Source organism: Siphateles boraxobius, unplaced genomic scaffold (genome assembly GCF_051911475.1).
Source record: "Siphateles boraxobius isolate OS27281-9 unplaced genomic scaffold, OSU_SipBor_1 135, whole genome shotgun sequence".
In the NCBI taxonomy this organism is placed as follows: domain Eukaryota; kingdom Metazoa; phylum Chordata; class Actinopteri; order Cypriniformes; family Leuciscidae; genus Siphateles; species Siphateles boraxobius.
This window is the reverse complement of record NW_027508739.1, coordinates 1,468,443-1,482,727: the sequence shown is the minus strand read 5'-3', so window position 1 is coordinate 1,482,727 and position 14,285 is coordinate 1,468,443. Positions and strand designations below refer to the sequence as shown.

The following is a 14,285-nucleotide window of genomic DNA, read 5'->3' as shown; positions in this document are numbered from 1 at the left end:
ATCAAAGCAGATACTTACATAAAATGCATATAAATATTATGTCTTAAGATGATATTTAAATGCTTAGTTTTATGATCTGTATTTTTAAAACGTATCATGCAATGCAATACAAGGATGATTGAGAGATGAACAAATAAACCTTCCTCAAAAGCCTGATGATCATATTTGATACTTCTAATAAATGATGATGGATAATCAATAAACCTGCTTCAGTCCAGCTGAAATATTACTAACAATATCAAAGTTATTCTTGCGTTTACTTGATAAAATCAGTGTAGATTGACAGCAGAAAGACTCGTGAAGCTCGAGCTGAAGGAGGACGTTTGTACAATTATACTAAAAGACTTTTACTTGATAAAAGAGTCTAAACTCTCAGTCAGACACAGAAGGACTGGAGGAGATTGTGTGAAAATATCATGTTGATCATTTAGAGGTGTGTATCAAATATTATATAGTAGCTTTAAATGGTTAAAACCACAAATGAACCTCTGAGAATCAAACATGTTCAAATACAGATATAAACTTAAACTGAAAGAGCAGCTGTGTGACATACAGAGGTATTTTGACCGTTGTAGATGGTAGATTTTTAATTTATGATTTATTATGACATCATCATTAGTTTAAAATAGTTGTTCATGTGTAAAATAGTTCTCCCAGGTGTACCGTTAAAAACTCATTTTTATACTTTAGTGTTTAATTCAGTATGAGAGCTGTTATTTTTAAGTTTCTATGATCTTGTTGTGTTTTAATACTCTTGGTTTTTGTTATGTTATCGTTTTATTTTAATTATTGCTTGTAAAGCACTGGTAACCCCTAATTTTTTTTTAAAAGTGCTATATATAAACATTGAGTTGAGTTGCCGTCCTGTAGATGGCGCTGTTACTCAATATAATTCCACTTCAGTCTGTAGTGTGTTTTACTGACACCTGAAATAATCACTTATTCTCTTCAATAATTGCTTTGCTCTTTTGTGTTCATGTGTTCATTAAGCATGCGTGAATGAACTGATCATGTGATTGTGGTCTCTCCTGCAGGAGGTTCTGGGGTATAAAATCGACCACCAGGTGTCCGTGTACATCGTGGCGGTGCTGGAGTACATCTCTGCCGATATACTGAAGCTGGCGGGAAATTACGTACGAAACATTCGTCATTATGAGATCTCGCAGCAGGACATCACGGTGGCCATGTGTGCGGATAAGGTATGACATCACTGAACACCAGCTGAATTATCCTTAACTAACTCGAATAAATACACTTCTGCTTAATTAAATAATACTGAAATTAAATAAACATTAGTGAACGAAAATGAAAAATGTTGCATTGGCAATAAACAAAAATTATTTTGAGTTGTAACACTAAAATTATTAACTGGAAATAAACTAAAACTGAAATAAAAATTAATTTAACCTTAATTGCAAAACTAAAAAAAAAAAAATTATAAAATGACAAAAGCACATAACGAAATGACTCAAACTTAAACTGAAATTAAAACTAAAAATATAAAAATAAAGGCTAATTCAATATGTTAATAACACTGGGCCTAAAAAAAAATCTTTTTTTATCAATTTGTCTTATAATTTTTTTTTACAAAATGTAATAAATATTTATAAAAAATAGTTTAAATATGATAAAAACAAACTCTGTGCTTGTTGGTAGGGCATCAATTTTGTGATTATATATCAATATGACTATAAAATAATAATATTTATTATTACTAAATAAAAATATAAAAAGACATTTTACTATAATATATTTTATTTTTATAATTTTATTTATTTATTATATATCAAATTTAATTTCTCCATTTTCAATAATTAAATAATTTTAAATTGCAAGTGTAAAATTATAATACCTATATCTAATATCAATATATAATATTAAATATAATTAATATGTGTGTGTGTGTATATATATATAATATAATATATATAATAGAGCGATTCGCTCTGAAACACGCAGTACAAGTATTTCCTTTAAAGGTGCAGTGTGTGATTTTTAGTGACATCTAGCGGTTCGGTTGCGAGTTGCACTAATGGCTCAGCCCACTGCTCACCCCTCCCTTTCGAAGAAGCTACGGTGGCTAACATGGGACAAACATATTGTCGTCTGAGACAGCAGAGAATAGCCAGAGTAAACTAAGAGTGTGTAAAATTGTCACTGTTTCTGTACCACAGTCCATTATAAACCACATCATGGATAAAGTTTACAAAGCCATAGTCAGGTGAGGATCAAGGGTCTTAATATATAATATAATAATAGTAATCAGCTGATTGTCTCACAAACGTAACCAGCACATTTCCCCCCACATACTAGCAAACCCATAATACAGCGAGGGAGAAGAAACACATGAAACTATGCAACTATATATTTTTTCTAACAGGGTAGTAAAGGTTTAGCTGGCTAATATGAGCTGTTACTGTGGCTGAGCTGGTTAAAGCGTAAAGCCTTGTTTAATAAACCGTAATGTTTTTATTACCTTAGAATGAGACATTTATATCTACATAACCGCGGGCGCCCCCTTCCATGAAGGTCGACATATTGTGACGTCATGTTTCTACCGTAGCCGACAGCGAACACACAGCGTTACAGAGCGCGTTTCCTCACTACCTTGAAAGAGAAGCCGCAGAAAGCTAGAAGCTAGCCATAAACACCGTGAGTAATGACTTTTCCCTTGTCAGTGGTGTAAAATATGTAGTTGGATTGTTTCATGTAACTTAGTTCTTCTCCCTCGCTGTGTTATGGCTTTGCTATGTGGGGATAAATGTGCTGGTTACGTTCATGAGACAGATGATAAGCACTCTTGTCATTGACCGTAAAACAGTTACAGGAATCACCAACCCGTCGATCTTGGAAGCATTTTAAGTCGATCGCGAAGAGTTTTCAAAATCATAGACAAAAAGCCTATTGTGTGTAGTAAATGGTGTCTAGGGGATGCGGAGGGGCGCGCGTGTGTTACAATCATGCCATTTTTTGTTGCGCGCACCTTTGGGCTCATGCGGACGTGTCGAGTTTAAGTAAGTTCTTTATACACCACTGGAAACATAGTTATGGATGTCATATTGCATTTCTGTTAATAGATACTCAAAATGTTTACACACTGCACCTTTAAATGGCATAAATTGCACTAAGCCATATATCGGCGTTTCGGTTTTATTTTATTTTTTTGTATTAATAAAAGCTCAATTGAACACATCAAATATCAACGTTCAAGCAAATAATCTCCACCCCTGTTGCTCAAGCCCCGCCCAATTGCTGCTCAAGCCCCGCCCCTGATGATCAAGCTCCGCCCCTGTTGCTCTGGTTGCAGGTGCTGATGGACATGTTCCATCAGGTGGAGGAGGACATCAGTGTGTTTCCTCTGATGGACGAAGAGCCGTCGGCGTCAGAGGAACAGATGTACTATGATCTGGTGAAAGCCTTCATGGCCGAGGTACGACAGTATCTGAGGGACCTCAACCTCATCATCAAGGTGTTCCGCGAGCCCTTCAACTCCAACAACATGCTGTTCTCCTCTCACGTGAGTCTTCCTCTTCATCCTCACACTCCTCCTCAGCCTCACACTCCTCCTCAGCCTCACACTCCTCCTCATCCTCACACTCCTCCTCTTCATCCTCACACACCTCCTCAGCCTCACACTCCTCCTCAGCCTCACACTCCTCATCCTAACACTCTTCATCCTCACACTCCTCCTCCTCATCCTCACACTCCTCCTCAGCCTCACACTCCTCCTCATCCTCACACTCCTCCTCTTTATCCTCACACTCCTCCTCATCATCCTCACACTCCTCATCCTCACACTCCTCCTCATCCTCACACTCCTCCGCCTCAGCCTCACACTCCTCCTCATCCTCACACTCCTCCGCCTCATCCTCACACTCCTCCTCCTCAGCCTCACACTCCTCCTCATCCTCACACTCCTCCGCCTCAGCCTCACACTCCTCTGCCTCAGCCTCACACTCCTCCTCATCCTCACACTCCTCCTCCTCAGCCTCACACTCCTCCTCATCCTCACACTCCTCCTCCTCAGCCTCACACTCCTCCTCATCCTCACACTCCTCCTCCTCATCCTCACACTCCTCCGCCTCAGCCTCACACTCCTCCTCATCCTCACACTCCTCCTCATCCTCACACTCCTCCTCCTCATCCTCACACTCCTCCGCCTCAGCCTCACACTCCTCCTCATCCTCACACTCCTCCGCCTCAGCCTCACACTCCTCTGCCTCAGCCTCACACTCCTCCTCATCCTCACACTCCTCCTCCTCAGCCTCACACTCCTCCTCATCCTCACACTCCTCCGCCTCAGCCTCACACTCCTCTGCCTCAGCCTCACACTCCTCCTCATCCTCACACTCCTCCTCCTCAGCCTCACACTCCTCCTCATCCTCACACTCCTCCTCCTCAGCCTCACACTCCTCCTCCTCAGCCTCACACTCCTCCTCATCCTCACACTCCTCCTCCTCATCCTCACACTCCTCCGCCTCAGCCTCACACTCCTCCTCATCCTCACACTCCTCCTCATCCTCACACTCCTCCTCCTCATCCTCACACTCCTCCTCAGCCTCACACTCCTCCTCATCCTCACACTCCTCCTCCTCATCCTCACACTCCTCCGCCTCAGCCTCACACTCCTCCTCATCCTCACACTCCTCCTCATCCTCACACTCCTCCTCAGCCTCACACTCCTCCTCATCCTCACACTCCTCCTCTTCATCCTCACACTCCTCCTCATCCTCACACTCCTCATCATCCTCACACTCCTCCTCATCCTCACACTCCTCCTTATCATCCTCACACTCCTCCTCATCATCCTCACACTCCTCAGCCTCACACTCCTCCTCATCCTCACACTCCTCCTCTTTATCCTCACTCTCCTCCTCATCATCCTCACACTCTTCCGCAGCCTCACACTCCTCCTCCTCCTCACACTCCTCCTCAGCCTCACACTCCTCCTCATCCTCACACTCTTCATCCTCACACTCCTCCTCATCATCCTCACACTCCTCCTCAGCCTCACACTCCTCCTCATCCTCACACTCCTCCTCTTTATCCTCACACTCCTCATCATCCTCACACTCCTCATCCTCACACTCCTCCTCCTCATCCTCACACTCCTCCTCATCCTCACACTCCTCCTGCTCATCCTCACACTCCTCCTCCTCATCCTCACACTCCTCCTCATCCTCACACTCCTCCTCATCCTCACACTCCTCCTCCTCATCCTCACACTGCTCCTCATCCTCACACTCCTCCTCATCCTCACACTCCTCATCCTCACACTCCTCCTCCTCATCCTCACACTCCTCATCCTCACACTCCTCCTCCTCATCCTCACACTCCTCCTCATCCTCACACTCCTCCTCCTCATCCTCACACTCTTCATCCTCATCCTCACACTCTTCATCCTCACACTCCTCCTCATCATCCTCACACTCCTCCTCATCATCCTCATGCTCCTTCTCATCCTCACACTCCTCCTCTTCATCCTCACACTCCTCCTCTTCATCCTCACACTCCTCCTCATCCTCACACTCCTACTCTTCATCCTCACACTCCTCATCCTCACACTCCTCCTCTTCATCCTCACACTCCTCATCATCCTCACACTCCTCCTCATCATCCTCACACTCCTCCTCAGCCTCACACTCCTCCTTATCATCCTCACACTCCTCCTCATCATCCTCACACTCCTCCTCAGCCTCACACTCCTCCTCCTCATCCTCACACTCCTCCTCTTCATCCTCACACTCCTCCTCATCATCCTCACACTCCTCATCATCCTCACACTCCTCCTCATCCTGACACTCCTCCTTATCATCCTCACACTCCTCCTCATCATCCTCACACTCCTCAGCCTCACACTCCTCCTCATCATCCTCACACTCCTCCTCACTCCTCCTCACACTTCATCCTCATCCTCACACTCCTCATCATCCTCACACTCCTCCTCAGCCTCACACTCCTCCTCCTCATCCTCACGCTCCTCCTCACTCCTCCTCACACTCCTCCTCATCCTCACACTCCTCCTCAGCCTCACACTCCTCCTCCTCATCCTCACTTTCCTCCTCACTCCTCCTCACACTCCTCCTCATCCTCACTTTCCTCCTCACTCCTCCTCACACTCCTCCTCATCCTCACACTCTTCATCCTCATCCTCACACTCCTCATCATCCTCACACTCCTCCTCAGCCTCACACTCCTCCTCCTCATCCTCACACTCCTCATCCTCACACTCCTCCTCCTCATCCTCACACTCCTCCTCCTCATCCTCACACTCCTCCTCCTCATCCTCACACTCCTCATCCTCACACTCCTCCTCATCATCCTCACACTCCTCCTCCTCTTCATCCTCTCACTCCTCCTCCTCATCCTAACACTCCTCCTCTTCATCCTAACACTCCTCCTCTTCATCCTCACACTCCTCCTCCTCACACTCCTCATCCTCACACTCCTCCTCCTCACACTCCTCCTCATCCTCACACTCCTCCTCCTCATCCTCAAACTCCTCCTCATCCTCACACTCCTCCTCCTCATCCTCACACTCCTCCTCATCCTCACACTCACACTCCTCATCCTCACACTCCTCCTCATCATCCTCACACTCCTCCTCCTCCTCATCCTCACGCTCCTCCTCCTCATCCTCACGCTCCTCCTCCTCACACTCCTCCTGTTCATCCTCACACTCCTCCTCCTCCTCACACTCCTACTCTTCATCCTCACACTCCTCATCCTCACACTCCTCCTCTTCATCCTCACACTCCTCCTCATCCTCACACTCCTCCTCATCCTCACACTCCTCCTCGTCCTCACACTCCTCCTCGTCCTCACACTCCTCCTCATCCTCACACTCCTCCTCTTCATCCTCACACTCCTCCTCATCCTCACACTCTTCATCCTCATCCTCACACTCCTCCTCCTCATCCTCACACTCCTCCTCTTCATCCTCACACTCCTCCTCTTCATCCTCACACTCCTCTTCATCCTCACACTCCTCCTCTTCATCCTCACACTCCTCCTCTTCATCCTCACACTCCTCATCCTCACAGTCCTCCTCATCCTCACACTCTTCTTCATCCTCACACTCCTCCTCATCCTCACACTCCTCATCCTCACAGTCCTCCTCTTCATCCTCACAGTCCTCCTCTTCATCCTCACACTCCTCATCCTCATCCTCACACTCCTCCTCTTCATCCTCACACTCCTCCTCATCCTCACACTCCTCTTCATCCTCACACTCCTCATCCTCACACTCCTCCTCATTCTCACACTCCTCATCCTCACACTCCTCCTCTTCATCCTCACACTCCTCCTCTTCAGCCTCACACTCCTCTTCATCCTCACACTCCTCCTCTTCATCCTCACACTCCTCCTCTTCATCCTCACACTCCTCTTCATCCTCACACTCCTCTTCATCCTCACACTCCTCATCATCCTCACACTCCTCATCATCCTCACACTCCTCATTCTCATCCTCACACTCCTCCTCTTCATCCTCACCCTCCTCCTCATCCTCACACTCCTCCTCTTCATCCTCACACTCCTATTTTTCATCCTCACACTCCTCATCCTCACACTCCTCCTCTTTATCCTCACTCTCCTCCTCATCATCCTCACACTCTTCCGCAGCCTCACACTCCTCCTCCTCACACTCCTCCTCAGCCTCACACTCCTCCTCATCCTCACACTCTTCATCCTCACACTCCTCCTCATCATCCTCACACTCCTCCTCAGCCTCACACTCCTCCTCATCCTCACACTCCTCCTCTTTATCCTCACACTCCTCATCATCCTCACACTCCTCATCCTCACACTCCTCCTCCTCATCCTCACACTCCTCCTCATCCTCACACTCCTCCTGCTCATCCTCACACTCCTCCTCCTCATCCTCACACTCCTCCTCATCCTCACACTCCTCCTCCTCATCCTCACACTGCTCCTCATCCTCACACTCCTCCTCATCCTCACACTCCTCATCCTCACACTCCTCCTCCTCATCCTCACACTCCTCATCCTCACACTCCTCATCCTCACACTCCTCCTCATCCTCACACTCCTCCTCCTCATCCTCACACTCTTCATCCTCATCCTCACACTCTTCATCCTCACACTCCTCCTCATCATCCTCACACTCCTCCTCATCATCCTCATGCTCCTTCTCATCCTCACACTCCTCCTCTTCATCCTCACCCTCCTCCTCATCCTCACACTCCTCCTCATCATCCTCATGCTCCTTCTCATCCTCACACTCCTCCTCATTCTCACACTCCTCATCCTCACACTCCTCCTCTTCATCCTCACACTCCTCCTCTTCAGCCTCACACTCCTCTTCATCCTCACACTCCTCCTCTTCATCCTCACACTCCTCCTCTTCATCCTCACACTCCTCTTCATCCTCACACTCCTCCTCATCCTCACACTCCTCCTCTTCATCCTCACACTCATATTTTTCATCCTCACACTCTTCATCCTCACACTCCTCCTCTTCATCCTCACACTCCTCATCCTCACACTCCTCCTCTTCATCCTCACACTCCTCCTCATCCTCACACTCCTCTTCATCCTCACACTCCTCCTCTTCATCCTCACACTCCTCCTCTTCATCCTCACACTCCTACTTTTCATCCTCACACTCCTCCTCTTCATCCACACACTCCTACTCTTCATCCTCACACTCCTCCTCATCCTCACACTCCTCCTCCTCATCCTCACACTCCTCATCCTCACGCTCCTCCTCTTCATCCTCACACTCCTCATCATCCTCACACTCCTCATCCTCACACTCAACCTCATCCTCACACTCCTCCTCATCCTCACACTCCTCATCCTCACACTCCTCCTCTTCATCTTCACACTCCTCCTCATCTTCCTCACACTCCTCTTCATCCTCACACTCCTCTTCATCCTCACACTCCTCCTCATCCTCACACTCCTCCTCATCCTCACACTCCTCTTCATCCTCACACTCCTATTTTTCATCCTCACACTCCTCCTCTTCATCCTCACACTCCTATTTTTCATCCTCACACTCCTCCTCTTCATCCTCACACTCCTCCTCTTCATCCTCACACTCCTCCTCTTCATCCTCACACTCCTCCTCTTCATCCTCACACTCCTCATCATCCTCACTCCTCTTCATCCTCACACTCCTCTTCATCCTCACACTCCTCCTCTTCATCCTCACACTCCTCCTCTTCATCCTCACACTCCTCATCATCCTCACACTCCTCATCATCCTCACACTCCTCTTCATCCTCACACTCCTCCTCCTCGTCCTCACACTCCTTCATCCTCACACTCCTCCTCCTCATCCTCACACTCCTCCTCATCCTCACACTCCTCTTCATCCTCACACTCCTCCTCCTCGTCCTCACACTCCTTCATCCTCACACTTCTCTTCCTCTTCCTCCTCTTGATCCTCACACTCACACTCCTCCTCCTCTCACTCGTGTCTCTGCCTGTAGGACGTTGAGAACATCTTCAGTCGTATCGTGGACATCCATGAGGTGACGGTGAAGCTGCTGGGGTTAATCGAGGATACGGTGGAGATGACCGATGAGACGAGCCCTCATCCGCTGGTCGGCAGCTGTTTCGAAGACCTTGCTGAGGTGAGATGGGTGTTTAAATTATTTATATTCATATTTATCATAATATGATTGTTTTTAATTATTTTTGGTAAAGTGCAATGGCTACATTCAATGAAAATCATTTAAATATATATTTTTTCAAACAAACTGAAAATGTATTATTAGTATATTTTTTTTAAATACTGCTATAATTTATAATTCATTAAGATATATTTTGTATTTAAAATTTTTTTTTATAATTTATTTTTATAAATGTAATTATTAATAATAATAATAAAAATTAAATAATATTACTATAAATGACATAATCTAATGTAAATGATTTTAATGTAATTATATATATATATATATATATATATAATATATTTCATTTAACTACTGTAAATTATAAATCTATATAATTTTTGTATATATACGTGTGTGTGTATATATATATATATAAACTACTTATTCATTTCTAAAACTTAATAAATAATAAAAATAGTTAATTAAGTTTAATAAAAAGAATATTGTAATTAATAGTATTTTAATTAAATTCATATTAATAATAATACTATATTTTAATATTTTTTAATTTATAATGAATTATTTTCAGTAATAACAGTAGCCATTTTATTTAAAATATTTAATAATATTATCATTTACAATAAATATTATTTTAATTTAATTAATAGTAGTAAGTTTAGTTAATTTATTTTATTTAATATAATTTTTCAATGATAATTAAATAGATATTTTTCATATACATATATATTCATTAACCCTTTCACACGTACGATCACACCGGTGTGATTAGAACGGTCAGTGCATCACGTGATCAACTGCTGAATTCAAACGTGCTTTCACGCGTTTGCTGAGCGCTGAGCCAGAGACGGACGCACTCAGTGCTGTCATATATCACAACTATTGAGTGTTTTCAACCACATAATGTTTATTTTAGGTTTCAGACATTTAAATACACACAAGTACTAGCAAAACAATGATTTTGAGTTTGTAAAATACACACTGATGTCTATGGAAGCGGCAATAATAATCCTTTACATTATAATAAGACGAAACGTTTTATTCATATCAGATACACATTGTGTAAGTAGCTTTAAATTTGACCATATTCTTCTCCCAGTTCACCGGCCACTTACTTTCATGTATTTCGTGAGAAGTGGAGGAATTGACGTGTAAATCCAACAGATCCGATTCTCTGAACTGTGAAACAAACTAACATGTCGCCGCCCATCGCGCATACAGCTCAACTAACGCGATCGTTATAAAGGTGTTTAAACATCAAAACACATCCACTTGCACATATTTGACAATCGGAATATCAGTGTTTCATGCTATAGCTAATACATTTGTGAATATTTTTAATAAAAAAGGGAAAATAAAAGCAGATCATCATTCAATCAGCGCTGTGTTGTGGTGGCGCTGTGTCACGTGATAAGCAATGACGCGTCACCATGGAAACATTAAAGTGACAAGTTCTAAATAACGGTCGCCTTGAAAAACTCACGCTGGGGGGTCAGTTACGCTGTGAAAGGGTTAATATATTTAAAATTCAGTTTTTTGAAGTTACTTCTATATAAGATTTGATAATTAGTTGTGTTTTGTGAGAACGGCACCGATACGATCCTCCCAGAACACACCGGCGTCGGTTCCACACTCCACAGCGACTGACCCCGCGACCTCTCAAACACACACACACGCTTGTTTTTCCTCGTGCCGTAACAATACAGGTCACGGCGGCTGTGCTGCGGGTCATGTATTAACTCTCGGGTGTTGGCCATTTTCAGGAGCTGGCCTTCGACCCCTACGAGACGTACGCACAGGACATCCTCCGCACCGGCTTCCACGAACACTTCCTCAGTCAGCTTTACAAACCCGGAGCCGCCATTTACCTGCAGGTCAGAGACGCACACAACACTGCAAACTTACTTTAGTTTAGTTTAGATTAAGTGTCCACAAGTGGAAAAGTGTCTTTGGCTTCACTATACACCACACACAAGCACTCCAACACAACATAACAACACATGTACATATGCATAGCATACATATCCACCCCATACTCATATTCATATCTTCTCAACATTTACAATTTGCACAAATGTGACCCTGGACCACAACCATTCACATAGGTCAATTTAAAAAAAAATTAGATTTATATATCATCTGAAAGCTGAATAAACACGCTTTCAATTGATGTATGGTTTGTTATGATAGGACAATATTCAGGTGAGATACGACTATTGAAATTCTGGAATCTGAAGATACAAAAAAATCGAAACATTGAGAAAATCGCCTTTAATGTTCATTTATGTTCACGATTGTGCTGCACTCACTCACAAAAATGAATGTTTTATATATTTACGGTAGGATATTTACAAAATATCTTCATGGAACATGATCTTTACTTAATATCCTCGTGATTTTTGGCATAAAGAAAATAATCGATAATTTTGACCCATACAATGAATTGTTGGCCATTGCCACAAATAAACCCGTGTGACTCGTGACTGGTTTTGTGATCCAGGGTCACATATAACATCTGGTACACATTTTTACTCGCCCAAGCTTGTCTAAACCGTCTCCTTGATGGGAACAACTGAAATTTACTAACGTTACGCCCACTGGAGGCGACAGGATAGCTTAGCTTACAGAAATATAATAATTTAATAAATAAAACTGATATTTGACATACCAGTGTTTACTTCACACATATAGTGTATTTTTAGTGCATACTGAGTGTCAGGATCCCACAATTTACCCAGTCATTACAGCTGATGCTTCACGTCTTAATGCCTGCATCCACTTTGTGTCCTTAAACGCTTGTTTTTTGGGGTCGACCGCTTATAAAAACGTATTTCTGTGTTTTTTTAGCTTGTTTGCTGTACACCTGTCACAGCAGCTTTTAGACATTTTTTTTTTTTGTTATAAATCAGAAATGACAATGACTTCATGCAATACAAACTCAATGGTGTTGGATTGTACCCCCCCCCCCTCCCCCCAGTGGGCGTGGTCTTCAGATTATGATGAGTGTCGCTCTGTCTCTATATGAATATGATCACATGATGTCTTTGTGTTTTCAGTCTATCTGTGAAGGGTTCAAAGAAGCGGTACAGTATGTTTTACCGCGGTTACTCCTGACGCCCGTCTACCACTATCTTCATTACTTTGAGATTTTAAAGGTGAGTGTCACTTCCCACAATGCACCATTTACTGATTTCGGCATTAGTTCTGAAAGTGCAAAAAAAGTTACTGTCTCCAAATGTACGGAAGCCCACAGAGGACACATGAATAATAAAAAAGCCTTGTTCTTTTGTTAAATAAGTTAAGTTTTGTTAAATAACAAAAATATTAAAAAAATATATATATAATTTCTACATTTAAAAAGGTTAAGAGCATGAACACTTTCAAACACTATTCTGTAATGCTGGGTTTCCTCGTGAGTTGATGAAAAGCTAATAATTAAATAATAAAAATGTAAATAATTTTCAAGTAAAATAAGATCCTTGTGATCATTATCATGACATTCAGAAAATCGTGAATATTATTAAAGTAAATATTTTCTTCCGAAGGGTTTCGTCTGACAAAAATCCTCTGGAATCGCTGCTGTAATGCGTTTTTATTATTATTAGTGTTGGGTCACGATTACTCGCATCCAAAATAAAAGTTTGTGTTTACATAATATATGTGTGTGTACTATGTATATCATTATTTTGTATATACAGTATAAATACACCCACATGCATGTATATATTTAAGAAATATTTGCATGTATATACTGTATATATATTTATGCATTGTTCATATAATATATAAATATTTTATATATAAATAACAAATTTTTCTTAAATATATACATGCATGTGGGTGTATTTATATATACAAAATTCTATATATAAATACACACACATGCATGTATATATTTAATATATATTTGCATGTATATACTATATATATATATATATATATTTATACATAATTTATATTATATATAAACATAAATATTTTATATATAAATAACATTTTTTTCTTAAATATACACATGCATGTGTGTGTATTTATATATACAAAATTCTATATATAAATACACACACATGCATGTATATATTTAATATATATTTGCATGTATATACTGTACATATATTTATACATAATTTATATTATAAATATTTTATATATAAATAACACATTTTTATTGAATATACACATGCATGTGTGTGTATTTATATATATATATATAAACACAAAATTATTATACACACTACAGACGCACATATTATGTAAACAGAAGCTTTTCTTTTGGATGCGATTAATCGTAGCATAGCACTAATTATGATATTAATTATTGAGCACATGCAAGGCCAATATTTGCGTGGGTAGGATCAGTAATTCTCTCCAGAGTCACACGGATCTGAACATGTGCTCCAGGAGCTCCAGCCTTCCCAGCAGCCCTAAGCTGCTTTCCTGGATTCTTACGGGGGATTTATGGAGCAGAAATGAGCAAATCTCTGGCTGTAACGCGACACACAAACCTCTCTTTCATTCTGAAGCAGCTGAAATGAGAAATGTCTGTTTGCACACATGACCTGATGAGATAAACGCAGTGTTGTCGAGGTCCTGCCGTACGACATCATCTCAAACTTTCATTTCCTTACTGACCACACAGAGATTTGAAGTTATTTCAAGTTTATATTTCAGTTCATGTAG

At 42.2% G+C, this 14,285-nt stretch overlaps 1 protein-coding gene across 2 annotated transcripts in view; it reads left to right on the top strand.

Annotated features, from left to right (window-relative positions):
- The window catches only part of sos1 (son of sevenless homolog 1 (Drosophila)), a 76,656-nt gene that overhangs the window by 17,691 nt on the left and 44,680 nt on the right, over positions 1-14,285 (top strand). For both annotated transcript variants that reach the window (XM_077229803.1, XM_077229804.1), the window contains exons 4-8: positions 1,035-1,199; positions 3,308-3,517; positions 9,459-9,602; positions 11,369-11,479; positions 12,662-12,760. In XM_077229803.1, the coding sequence (XP_077085918.1) occupies positions 1,035-1,199; positions 3,308-3,517; positions 9,459-9,602; positions 11,369-11,479; positions 12,662-12,760 (729 nt within the window). The remainder of the gene's footprint in view (positions 1-1,034; positions 1,200-3,307; positions 3,518-9,458; positions 9,603-11,368; positions 11,480-12,661; positions 12,761-14,285) is intronic.